The sequence below is a fragment of the Lipotes vexillifer genome, unplaced genomic scaffold, assembly GCF_000442215.2.
Source record: "Lipotes vexillifer unplaced genomic scaffold, Lipotes_vexillifer_v1.1 scaffold794, whole genome shotgun sequence".
Classification (NCBI taxonomy): Eukaryota; Metazoa; Chordata; class Mammalia; order Artiodactyla; family Lipotidae; genus Lipotes; species Lipotes vexillifer.
This window is the reverse complement of record NW_006799310.1, coordinates 211,255-225,150: the sequence shown is the minus strand read 5'-3', so window position 1 is coordinate 225,150 and position 13,896 is coordinate 211,255. Positions and strand designations below refer to the sequence as shown.

The 13,896-nt window shown below is 41.1% G+C and overlaps 1 protein-coding gene across 1 annotated transcript in view; it reads left to right on the top strand.

Moving 5' to 3' along the window:
- Window positions 1-7,066: 7,066 nt before the first annotated feature.
- Window positions 7,067-13,896, top strand: part of ANO6 (anoctamin 6) — a 137,272-nt gene continuing 130,442 nt past the window's right edge. Inside the window, exon 1 of the mRNA XM_007471547.1 lies at window positions 7,067-7,217. Within this exon, the coding sequence (XP_007471609.1) occupies window positions 7,067-7,217 (151 nt within the window). The remainder of the gene's footprint in view (window positions 7,218-13,896) is intronic.

Here is a 13,896-nt window from a genome sequence, read left to right as displayed (position 1 = left end):
TTTTTTTTTTTTTTTTTTTTTTCCCTCTGATTCCTCAGAGAAAATACGACTAGTCTGAAAGCTAAGTAGAAGACTGGGGCCCTGTCCATTCAGCGGTAATTTTTTGTGCAATCTCTTCAGTATGGAATCCCCTTCCCCAACTATGCCTAGACTCCCTCAGTCCAAAGATCCTTTATTGGCTCTTTTCAGGGAATACATTTCCAGTCTTCTCCTAGGTGGCGCCTGGGGGTTTGGAGGCAATCACTTGTCTTCAAGGAGTGAGGGAGAGTACTGCAGGTTCTTAAACTTCTTTTTTTTAAGCTTTTTTTTTTTTAATGTGGACCATTTTTAAAGTCTTTATAGAATTTGTTACAATATTACTTCTGTTTTATGTTTTGGGTTTTTGGCCGCGAGGCATGTGGCATCTTAGCTCCCCAACCAGGGATTCAACGTGCACCCCCTGCATTGGAAGGTGAGGTCTTAACCACCGGACTGCCAGGGAAGTCCCATGGGGGGGTCTTAAACTTCTTAAACAGACTTTCAGCCATTTCTCCACCCCATCTTCCCCACCATTTCCAGAGGAACCTGTTGCCACCACCCTCAGCCTCTTGGGGGTTTATAATTTAAATAGAGTTGCTTCTAGGTGGTCCTAGTTTGGGGCTGAGCTTTCTCCAGTCTGTTTAGCCGTTTGCCATTGGTCTATTTGCTCTCCATCTTCCAAATTGTGTTATTATCTCTAATTCTATTCTTTGTCTTTATCTCTTTATGTTCTTGGATTTGAGGAGGGAGCAGAACTAAATGCCTGTGTTTAGTACTTCTTTAAATAATTGTTGTTTATGATGCATTTGATGACACTTATGAAACAGATTTCTACATACGCTCTGAATCTCCATTTTCACCAAATTCAATTCTTTCCTTATCTACAGTCAGGGTGGGGTGGAGTGTGGTAGAAAGTTCTCTGGACTGGGAGTTAGGAGGCTTGGGGTCTATTCCCATATTTGCAGCAAACCACTTAATCCCCAGTATTCTCATCATGATTTCCTCATCTAGAGGGCCAGGGAAGTGAAATAGATAATTTTAAGGTCTCTTTGTATCCATAGGTTGGTTTTATTTCTAAATAAATAATCATGTGTAACTGAACACCAAATTTGGAAACAAAATTGCAGCAGCCATCTGAAGAAATACAAAATGTGTCTTGTATTTGTCAGTCAGTCTCTGTAACTGACACCTTTAAAGTCTCAAGTAAAATTGCAACCCATATTCCATGAACAAGAAACTGTTAAACGGTTAAAAATTCTGATTTTTTTTTTCCCCCTCTGGGCTATTTTCAGCTGTTAGCAGTTCAGCTCCAAAGCATGCTTGGATTCACGTTCTCATAACTACACAAAGTGTTCATTTTGAGCCAGAAAGACAGGAAACATAGTATAGAAAGAGGTCTATTTTTTCCCTTCCACCCTCTGGCAGGGATGGCTATCTAGGTTGTACCCCACTGGGAAGTGTGTCCTTCCCATCCAAGCCATGTGTGAGTAGATAATAGCCCATCTATGTTTCCTCTCTCCTCCATGTTGCTGTTCCTCAGTTAGATGGATAGACGGAGTGGACGCTGCATGCCACTGTGGTTTTGACTGGCGGGTGTGATCACTCACCCAGTGTGCTCAGCAGTGGTCAGTACAGTGACTAAGGAGAAAATGTGATCTGTGAGGCCAGTGACCTGTGGCTCAGAGACAAAGGTGAGGTTTCTTAGAGCAATGAGAGCCACCCCTCCCCCAGTTACTAGGACAGAATGTCCGTGGGGTGGGGCGTAGGAGGCATTTTGTCAAAGTTCTCTAGGTTATTGTGAAACACTTGATTCTACTACTGACTCTGGGGAACTATTGTCTCAGGAGCAGGAGGCCAGAAAGAAAAGCAGAGTCTCGAGCATTTGCAGAGCTCAGGAAAAAATCATCAGAACAGAAACTGAACCCCACACAGCTAGCCAGCTCCTATCAATCACAGAAATGATTTCCAACTCTCACTGCTTTCCTCATGTTCTTATTTCACACCCTTTTCCCTCATTCTTAGTAGGTCATCTTCTTAAACCAGAGAGGAAATGGAAACCTTCAGGGGATACTGCCTCAACTTCTTTTCTCTCCTTCTCTAAAAAAAATATATATATATATATATACACGTGTGTGTGTTTATATATAGACACATATGTGTGTGCGTGTGTGTAATGCACATGTAAATTTTTGTTTACACTCATCTTTGCTTTTCTGATTGAGGTTAAACCCCTCTACCTATGCCTCGCTCCATCAGTGATCCCTCCTATGTATTTTTCTTTCACCCTTGTCCATCAATATGAGCATGTGTGTATGAATAGGTAATATACATGATGTGAATACACATTTAATCTTACAAAACAAAGCACAACAAACAAAAATATACCTTCCTTAACTCTATGGCCATCCTAGGTTCTGCTGTATCTAGTTCATTCACTCATTATTCAGTCAGTCAATATTTATTAGGGTCAACTGTGTGCAGAGACCTTGGCTGGGCACTGAGGGTCTACATCAGACTAAATAAACATAACCCCTGCTCTCATCATGCTTCAGTCTCTTTTTAACTGGACTTCTTTAAAAATTATTGTTCTTATTTTGCCCCACTACAGAAACAACACATGCTTGTTGTCATAAATTTGAAAGTTGATTCTTAATAGAAAGCCACTAAAGGGTTTAAATCAGAAAAGTACTGGGTCAGAATTGCATTTTCAGAGGTCACTTTGGCTGCTGAAGGGAGAAAGGATTGGTGGGGGAGGGGTGAAAGTTGCTGGCAGGTCAGGAGATTAGTGCTATGGTCCAGATAAGGGCTGCTGGGGGCTTGGCAGTGTAAGGTGAGAGAGGAGGACAGAATCAAGAAATACAGAGCACTGTAGGATGGTGAATGTTGGCTGTGGGGATGAGGGGGAGATGGGAGTCTAGGAGAACACCCAGGTTTCTGGCTTGATGAGCTGAATAGATGGTGGTGTCATTTACTGAAATAGGAAATACTGGAGAAAGAATAGAGGTGTGTGTGTGTGTGTGTGTGTGTGTGTGTACATGTGTGCATGTGCATGTGTAAACATAAGTCCTATATGAACACTGCATTTGAGATGCCTGGGAGGTTTCCAAGTGGAAGCGTCACATAGGCAGTTGGATGTATAAATCTGGTGTTCAAAAAAGACATCTGAAATAGAACGATGCACTTGGAAGCTTTAGCCTAAAGGTGTTAACAGATGCCATGGCGTAGATTACAGAGGGGTGGGCCTTGGGTAGAGCCCTGAATATTTTTAGAAGTAAAGGTTCAGTTAGGAAGGAGGTGCCAACAGAGGGGACCAGCAAGATGGAAGAACCTTCAAGAAAGGAAAGCAAGGGAAGAGAGTCTTCACAAGAAGTCATGGTCACATGTGTCTATAATTGTTGAGATGTCAAAAAAAAAACCCAGACATTAGATTTATCTGTGTGCAACTCATGCATGACCTTAGCTGGAGCCGGGTGCTGGGTAATAGAGGCTGAATCCCTGTCAGAGGGGTGCCAGCTCACCTAGAGCCCTGGCAGTAGCAGCAAGGATTTTCGACTATGTTATAATGCAATAGATGCAGTGGAAAAGGCTGGTAAACTTGTTGTGTTTCCTTTTATGAAAGCTTCTTATCTTTATTTTATTCTGCTTACTAAAGCAGTATGTACTCACTATACAAATTTTAAGCATTAAAAAAATATGACTGAGAATAACGTCCATAATCACATTCTCTCATTTATCACCACTGTTAATAAGTTGAGGCACATCCTTCAAGATTTTTCTGTGCATGTGCTACCACATACACACATTTACTTTTAAAAAACTGGGCTTATTACTATATAGTCTGCTAAAGCTTGTATTCTTATCTGTATATTTTAGACATCTGGCTATATACAGCAGATGTCCAGTATTCTGTTTGCTGCAGTATTCTCTGGATATTTGAGTTTTATTTAGACATTTTTGCTCTCTCCCATAATGCTCCTCTGAACATACTTGTTCATATTACTTGCGTATTTCTTTCATATGCGTGCAGGAATTTCTGTGGAATAGGTTCCTAAGGTGGAATTGTGGGGACAAAGGGTGTGCACATTTGACATTTTGATCCTGCTTACATTACCCAAGGAGAGAGGCTTTTTTTTTTTTTTTAAGATGGAAGAATTTTGAGCATGAAAATGTCAATAAGGGGCAAATAAAGAGTCGATTGAAGTTGTTGGGAAAAATGCTGAATGTTCAATCATGAGAAGGCCACTGAGAATGGAAACCAAGGCATGGGAGGGGGCTCTAGTCTGAGCAGGGTGGACAGGGTGAAGGGGTCGGGGGAGGGCAAGGTCTTCAGCTACTCTGCATCCCCAGAGCCTTGCCCTGTGCCGGCACATGGCAGGTACTCAAAAATACTTGTTGGTTGAATGAATAAATGAATGTAGTTTGGTTGATTTGGCAATGGAACTTAGTGATTTTTCCATCTGAAAGCATCTAGTTTTCCACTTTCTCTACAAAATAGAGGGTGAAGATTTCCTACTGAAATTGGTGAAGGAGGAGTTGGAGATTTGAAAGCGCCTTCTAAGTCACCCCAGATGCCCAGGTCAGACAGGACTCCCGGTCTAGGCATCTCTTACCTTCCTCTGCAATCAGCCTGTTGAGTCTAAGGCCTTAATATCACTGGACTTCATCTAATTCTGTTCATCCCCACTACTACCATCATTATGTTAGTTCCAGTCTGGATTTTCCTGTCAGAGCCGCCTCTTAGATGGTCTCCTATTTCTTCAGGGCTCGTATTAGAGGCAGCCTCCTCCAAACCCAGCCAGGCTGGCTCGGGAATCTCTTTTTCTGCTCCCCAGCACTGTGCAGGCATCTGTTTTCACTGGACGTCACGTGTATGTTTATTTACCTAAAGCCTTTACATGCCAGTGTCTTCATGGCTATTTTTACATCTCCAAGACCAGCTGTAGTGCTTAGCTCACGTTGCATGCTAAATAAATGATAGGTATTATTATTATTTTTAATTTTATTTACTTATTTTTGGCTGTGCTGGGTCTTTGTTGTTGCGCGCGGGCTTTCTCTATTTGCGGCGAGCAGGGACTCCTCTTCATTGTGGTGCACGGCTTCTCATTGCAGTGGTTTCTTTTGTTGCGGAGCACGGGCTCTAGGCCTGCGGGCTTCAGTAGCTGTGGCACACGGGCTTAGTAGTTGTGGCTCGCAGGCTCTAGAGCACAGGCTCAGTAGTAGTGGTGCACGTGCTTAGTTGCTCCACGGCATGTGGTATCTTCCCGGACCAGGGCTAGAACCCGTGTCCCCTGCATTGGCAGGAGGATTCTTAACCACTGCGCCACCAGGGAAGTCCCAATGATAGGTGTTATTTTGTGTGAAATAATAAACTTATATTTACATAAACTTGGTACAGGGACAGGAAGGAGCAGGACAAAAGCAGGCATGAGATAAACTCACAAAGGACCAGTAACTTAAGACATCTGATCCTGGAACAAGTCTCAGGATTATTATTCACTGCCTAGGGAGAGGCAGTCATTTGTACTATGATTTCTGCTATTAGCACGTTAAATTTTTTTAATATTTTGAGAAACTATAAATACTTTGCATCTCTAATGTGATTTCGCTAGGTTCAGATGATCTGTTTATTTTGGAAATCTCAATTTAAGAACTACTTTGTGGTATTTTCTAGAGTAGAAATGCCTGAACTGCCTTAGCTGCCTCTGGCCAGCTGGAGGATAATCAACATGACTGAAGTCCCTGATGGAATTCCAAAAGAAATGGCTTTCTAACCCATTGAAAAAGCTCCCAAATTGGGATGGGATGTTTCTGTTTGGATCTGCCTGCCTCCTCTGTCACCGTGCCCACCCTCCCATCTGCTGGGGAGAGTAGTAGGAGGTCCTTACTAGCTGGCAACTGAACTAGTATTTCAAGTTACACAATCAGAGTGTAATGAAAGATGAGACATGAAGAGATGGTTATTTTTCTGTGGAGCGAATAGCATGGGTTCAAACCTTCTAAAGCATTATATTCACAGCTAAGAAACTCTGTGCTCAGAAGACTAAGAATAATGGTTTGGAGTTATCCACATCTCTGGGACCATCTTAGAGGGACACTTGTCACGAGGGCTGCAGTCCTGTAGAAAGAGATCAGCACCCTGGGGCACAGGGCCAGATGCTTCATGCTATGATTCCCCCCTTCACATCCAAATCAGAGCTTCCCTCAAACAGCCACCTATTAGTAGCACATGACCCTTGCCACTCTTTTAGCAGAAGGGAAGGACTGGGACTGGGGACACGGTCTGGGTGCCCCACTTCTGAGCAGTCCCCCGAGGCTACTGGGCTATTGAAAGGTGAAGGAGGAGGTGGATGAGGCTTGTGTTGCTGGGATTTTGCCCTTTATTTTTCTCATCCCATTTTCTCATCCCACAGTGGCAGCACTCTGGGCTGTTCGAATGGGAATTTAAATCGCTTTCATGGTGTAGGCATTCAATTCTCTGTAGCCTAAGATAATATCCTGAACCAGTTAAAACTGATTCATTTGGAAGGAATTTTTGTAGTCTCAGTCCGTTATTTAACTGATGGCTTGAAAAATGCATCCACACATTCAAAATTTAAGTAATGGGCATGAGTTAGAAATATCTAAATATTAACAGAGTAGAGGATGCATCAAAATGGGATTTACATTTCTTGAGTTTTCTTCATTTTCAGTATTAGACTGAATTTACATACACTTTCCTAATTTTTGATACAACGGAACATTTAATAGACTGCTGTCAGCATTTTTATTTCTTGACATACTCCAAAGGCTATACTCCTTTTTAGAAATTGAAAAGAGCTTCAGGAAGGTTCAGAAATAACATTTTTTCCCCTCTCACTCTGTAATGCTTATGGCTAATACTTATCTTGTGTTTACTATGTTCAGGTACCATGCTGAACACTTTACATGCCACAGACCATCTCTTCTTGCAAACAACCCCGAGAGGAAGTACGATCAGCCCCATTTTTCAGTGTAGACTCTGAGGCAGAGAAAAGTTGAATAAGCTGCCTAAGGTCGCGGTTAGGAAGTGATGGGTCTGGGCTCTGAATTCAGGTCTGTCCGACTCCAGCAGCCAGCCTTCGAGAAGCCAGGCATCCGTTTGGCCATTCAGCAGAGAATTGCAGAGTGCCTGCCTTGGCCCAGGAACTATCCTAGGTGTTTGGGATTCAGCTACAAACAAGGCAAAATCTCTGCCCACACAGAACTCACATAATATATGAGTAAGTAATTATTAGTTAAATGCTAAAGGAAAGTACAGCAGGGCAAGGTGACGGAGAACAGGGGCTCTGCTCTGGGACTGTGTAAGTTAGGATTTGAGGGGCAGCATCTCCGAAGCTGGGATATTGAACAGAGACTTGAACACTCCAGGAGAGCAAGCTACCCAAGGCCAGTGTAATATGGTAGGTACAAGCATAGCCTGTGGGCTCCTGGGTTCAAATCAGGATTCTCCTGCTCATGAGCTGTGTGATCTTGGGCAAAATACTTGGCTTCTCTGTGCCTCTTCATCAGTGATATAAAGCAAACTACAGTACTTATCTTTACCTTATAGGGCAGTTGTGAGGATGAGATGGGTTCATATATAAAAAGAATTTAGCTATGAAACAGGAACTGGAGCATATTAAGCACTCTAAGTATTATCTGTTATTATCTAGGCCCTATGGGAATGGTGAGAAGTAGCTGGTTTCTGGGTAGATTTTGAAAATTCAACTGATGGGATTTATTGAGGAACTGAATGTGGAGGTATGAGGGAAGGGGGTCAGGGACGATCCCAATGATTTTGGTCTGATTGATTTGGTGGATTTGGGGGCCACTTACCCAGATGGGGAAGACCTGGGGCGTAGCAAGTCTTTTTGGAGGGGGAGAAGGCAGAGTGCAGGGAAGAAGTCAAGAACTTTGGCTTGAGCATGTTAAGACCGAGATGTTTCTTGACATGTTCATGTTTTGTATATGTTCACTGTAGAAAATTTGAAAAACATAGACAAGCATTAAAATAAAAACACTTGATATTCTGCCACTCATTATCTTGCTTAAGTTTATTTTTACCTCCACACAAATTTTAAATCATGCAGTATATATAGGGTTTTTTGGTTAGTTTTATATCCTCTTCAGTTTACTGGAAAATGGCTCATGGCAAAGGGGAGAGTTAAAATACAGGCAAGGTGATAAAAGCCCGAGCACCACAAGAGCCCTCCACACTCACCAGCACCAACGGGGGTTATGGACTTTAGACAGATTTCTACTAAGGAGGGTAGAGCGTGACACAGACCTTGTTTCTGCTCATCTAAGAACCCCCAGCCCCTGCTGCCTCGTACTGCCTTATCCAAAATTGTTAGCAGACTGTTTTAAACTACGCTTTTTTTCTCACTGTGGTAAAAGACACATAACCTAAAGTTTACCATTTTGTAACCATTTTTAAGTGTACGGTTCAGTGGCATAAGATACACTCACATTGTTGTGCAAACATCATCCCCATCCATCTCTACAACTTGTTCATCTTGCAAAACTGAAACTGCACCCATTAAACATTGACTCCCCATTCCTCTCTCCCCCAGCCTCCAGCAGCCACCATTCTACTTTCTGTCTCTGAATTTGACTACGCAGGGATCTCATGTAAGTGGACTCATAGAGTATTTGGCCTTTGATGACTGGCTGATTTCACTTAGCCTAATGTCCTTAGGATTCACCCATGTTGTCAGGTGTCAGAATTTGCTTTCTAAGCCTAAATAATATTCCATTGTATGTTTTGTTTATCCATTCATCCATAGATGAACACATGTATGGCTCCTACCTCTTGGCTATTGTGAATAATGCTGCTATGAACATAGGTGGACAAATATTTGAGTTCCTGTTTTCAATTATTTTGGGTATATACTATAATCTAGTTTTATAATCTACTTTTTCACATTAAAACACATTGTTCAAATTTTCCTTGTCATGGATATTCCCTACAAAATTAATTTAAATAATTGCATTATGTACTATCATGTAGCTGTATCCCAGTTGATTTAAGAAAGCAAGTATTGTTTCCTAGAAATAGAATTATAAATTCAAAGGGTATGACTAATATTAAAACTTTTGCTACGTTTGTCAGATTGCTACCCAGAAACTTACACAACCTGACACTGGCAATATCTGTATGTGTTCCCTGCATCTTTGCAAATATTAGGTCTTAATAACTATCCTCTGTCAATTTGATAATTAAAAATGTTATATCAATTCTGGTTTTCCTTTTATGCAAATTTAGGGTTCACTTTCTAGGTTAGAGTTTATTTGTAGTTGATTACTGGTTTGCTAAACACTCAGCTTGTGAGATGTTGAGAAGAGACAGAAGTCTAGGGGTCCCTCCTTCATAGTCTTGCATTCTAAGGCAATCTCAAGCCTTTTGCTCTGTGTATATATGACAAGCTGCTGTAATAGAGTTTTCCTGTTATCGTGTGCCAAATACATTCTTAGTGGTTAAACTTTCACGAATCCTTACAACTCAAAAATCCAAAAAGTGTTAGAAAAAATTTTTTTGGTAATTCATGTTACAAAACGGGACAGATCTGATGAAAAAAACATGACCTCAAACAACATGAGACTACTTATATTTTTTTATTCATCCCACTTAGAGTGTTCACATTTTGGGCTGCAAAACATGACCATGGTTGAGTAAGAGGTACTGTCCCAGACCCCAATGAGGGTGCATAGTAATATACAACATATACAGATAAGAATTATTTTCTTTTTGAATCCTGAAAAGTTCTGAATTCTGAAACACAAACATTTTGGCATCAAAGGTTTTGGATAAGGGAATGTGGACCTATAGTGTTTTTTTCCTTGTATTTCTATGTTCCCATCCCTCCTAGGCTTTAAAAACTGATTGTGAAAGTCAGGCCTACTCTGGCCTTGAGTTTAAAGACAATAGAAATTTAAGTGTGGTGTCTTCTTTCATCCCCAGGACATGTATAATCACTATAATCTGGAAACTGACAGATCAGTGACTAGGACCAAGTTTCAGCTGAGCCATAGCCAACTTCAAACTCAGGGTGGTGTTCCACTGGGAACTCCGGGGGTCTTAAGAGACTTGAACCAATTGGACTGCTGAGTGATAGTAATAGCGTTGCAAGATGTTGTTGGAACATACTTTTATAATTAATACCGTTTGTCCTTTATAGAACATCAACTCTCTTAGCCAAGTTTTTAAAAAACAATACCAAATTGGTAAAATTAAATAAAAAATTAGTCTTCAGTTTTAAGATTGATTATTGTTCATGTTATTAAATCTAAAATTTTCAAAATATATTTGTTAAAATGGTAAAGGTTATAGAATTGAAAAAGCTGACTCAAATTCATGTGGAATTGCAGGGGGCCCCGAATAGCCAAAACAATTTTGAAAAAGAACAAAATTGGAGGATTTACATTTACTGATTTCAAAACTTACCAGAGAGCTGCTACAGTAATCAAAAGTGTGTGATACTAGCACATGGATAAACATATAGACCAACAGAATAGAACTGAGAGTTCAGAAACTGGCCAGAAATGGCCGATTGATTTTTGAAAAAGGTGCCAAGTACACTCAATGTGGAAAGAAGAGGCTTTTTAACAAATGTTGTTTTGACGGCTGGATTTCCATATGCCAAAAGAATGCAGTTGGACCCCCACCTCACATCACATATAAAAGTTAACTAAGGGCTTCCCTGGTGGCGCAGTGGTTGGGAGTCCGCCTGCTGATGCAGGGAACCCGGGTTCGTGCCCCGGTCCGGGAGGATCCCACATGCCGCGGAGCGGCTGGGCCCGTGAGCCATTGGCCCCGAAACCCAAAAAAAAAAAAAAAAAAGTTATCTAAAAATGGGTCAAACACCTAGATATGAGAGCCAAAACCATAAAACTGTTAGGAGAACATAGAGGTAAACCTTTATGACCTTGGATTTGTCAGTGGATTCTTAGATATAACACCAAAAGTATGGACAACAAAAACAAAATAGATAAATTGGACTTTATCAAAATAAAAACTTTAGTGCAACAAGGGATATTATCAAGAAAGTGAAAAGAATAACAGTGGGAGAAACATTAGGAAATAATATATCTGATAAGGCTTTAATATCCAGAATAATAAAGAACTCCTACAACTCAACAAAAAGACAAACGATCCAGGTAAAAAATGAGCAAAGGTGGGCTTCCCTGGTGGCACAGTGGTTGAGAGTCCGCCTGCCGATGCAGGGGACACGGGTTCGTGCCCCGGTCCGGGAAGATCCCACATGCCACAGAGCGGCTGGGCCCGTGAGCCATGGCCGCTGAGCCTGCGCGTCCGGAGCCTGTACTCCGCAAGGGGAGCGGCCACAACAGTGAGAGGCCCGCGTACCGCAAAAAAAAAAAAAAAAAAAAAAAATGAGCAAAGGACTTGAGTAGACCTTTCTCCAAAGAAGATCTGCAAATGGTCAGTAGCACATGCTCAACATCATTTGTCATTAGGGAGATGCAAATCAAAACCACAACATCATTTCACACCTACTAGGATGGCTAGAATTTTTTAAAAAACAGAAAATTACAAGCATTGGCGAAGATATGGAGAAATCAACACACTCATACATTGCCGATGGGAGTGTAAAATGGTGCAGCCACTGTGGAAAACAATTTGGTGGTTCCTCAAAAGGCTAAACGTCAAAATCCTGCATTACTCAGCAATTCCACTACTAGGTATATACACAGAAGCACTGAAAACAGAGGCTCTAAAACAGTTACGTATACACCATTGTTCACTGCAGTATTATTCACAATAGCCGAAAGGTAGAAACAATCCAAGTGTTCATCAACAGAGGAATGGTTAAACAATATGTGGTATATGCATACAGTGGAGTGTTATTCAGCCAGAAAAAGGAATGAAGTTCTGATACACAATACAACATGGATGAACTTTGACATCATTATGCCAAGTGAAGCAAAAGGATCAATAGTATGTGACTCCATTTATATGAAATATCTAGAATAGGCAAATTCATAGAGACCGAAAGTAGATTAGAGGTTACTATGAATTAGCAGGAGGAGGAAATGAGGAGTTATTGCTTAATGGTTACAGAGTCTCTGGGGTGATTTAAAAAAAAAATTTTTGGAAACAGTGGTTATGGTTGTACAACATTGTGAACAGAATTAATGCCACCAAACTGTACACTTAAGAATGCGTTAAATGGCAACTTTTATGATTTATATATGTTACTATAATAAAAACTTTTTTAGATGAAAAGGAACTAATGAATTCAGTTAGAATCTGGTAGGTTTGTGATATATATTGTGCTTTTCTATAAAAGTATTAGCTGGGCTTCCCTGGTGGCGCAGTGGTTGAGAGTCCGCCTGCCGATGCAGGGGACACGGGTTCATGCCCCGGTCCGAGAAGATCCCACATGCCGTGGAGCGGCTAGGCCCGTGAACCATGGCCACTGAGCCTGCGTGTCCGGAGCCTGTGCTCCGCAACAGGAGAGGCCACAACAGTGAGAGGCCCGCGTACCGCCCCCCCACTACCAAAAAAAAAAAAGTATTAGCTAATGTGGTTGGTATATGAGAGTGAATAATGTGAGTTCAAAAAGAGACATGTTTAACTTCCAGGGATATTTTTGGAGCTGAATTATTGGGGAAGTTTGTGGGAATAGGGGAAGGCTAATAAGAGGAAAACAGCACTAAACGTCACTGGGAATGTAACAAGATGGAGAAAATTGTGTTTACTGAAGCTCTTCTCGGGGCTAGTATTGTTATTTGTGGATGGTAGAAATCCTTAGAGTTGCCACTTGGGGTAGGGCTGGGAGGGTGAGATGCCCAAGGGACTCACCAAACTGTCCGCCTTTCCTTCTGCTGTGAAGTCTTCGGTGCTGCAGGTAGGAAATGTTCCTGCCTGATGCATTGCTGGAGCAGTGGGCAGGGTGGAGGGGAAGCAGAGCCTCTCCTCTTTGTAAATATTGTCCAAACATTTGAAGACTATTATCTTGAAGGGACACTTTACTATTGGCCTGTTTTGTATGTGGATATATCCCAGTGTGGCCCAATGCAGTATATTTCTGGAAATATAAAAACTCTCTTATTATTACATAGGTAACTAAATTCATTCTGAGGAATTGAGCACTAGTAACTTTTCTAGAGTGACAAAGCATTTATAATTCATTCCATCATTTATTTGCTCACGTAAGGAGCATCCATAATATGCTAGGTATTACTTCAGGTTCTGAGGAAACAGAATAGATTAAGACAGTGACTTGCCCTCTAGGAGCTCCGGGACCAAGTGGAGAAGAAAAGCAAGTCATGACCATACAGTGTGATGAAGGGGATGGACATGTATGTTTTTTCCAGATTTTATCTTCTTGGAGGTGACCAGTTTGTGAGAGAGTAACTACTATGGGATTATTTGGGACTCTGTTCAATGTAAGCTGCAAATTTATTTATAATAATCACATTTTTATTTCTCTCTTTTCCACACTCTAACCAGAACACCAACTGAAAATACTATATTTTAATAACTAATAATGCAACAACAGTTCAGTGTTTGGACACCTTTCATAGTGATATGACAGGTTTTACTAGACCTGCAAAGTGCTATACGAATGTGAGGTTGAGGGAACTAACTTAACCTGGTATGTAAATGGTGACATTGAAAAAAAAATTTAGAGAAAGGGTAAAATGATGGTTAAGGGAGGTGCATTCCAGATAGAATGTACTAAGGATAAGATTGAATATAAAAAGGATAAAACTTGGTGACTGACCAAATATCAAGAGTCGGGGAAAGAGAAAAGTCAAAAATGGCCCCAGCTGTAGTTTAGGTGGTTGAATCAATGCTAATACATTAATCAAGAAGGCAGATACAACAGGGGGCACCTTTGAAACAAAGTTTTTACC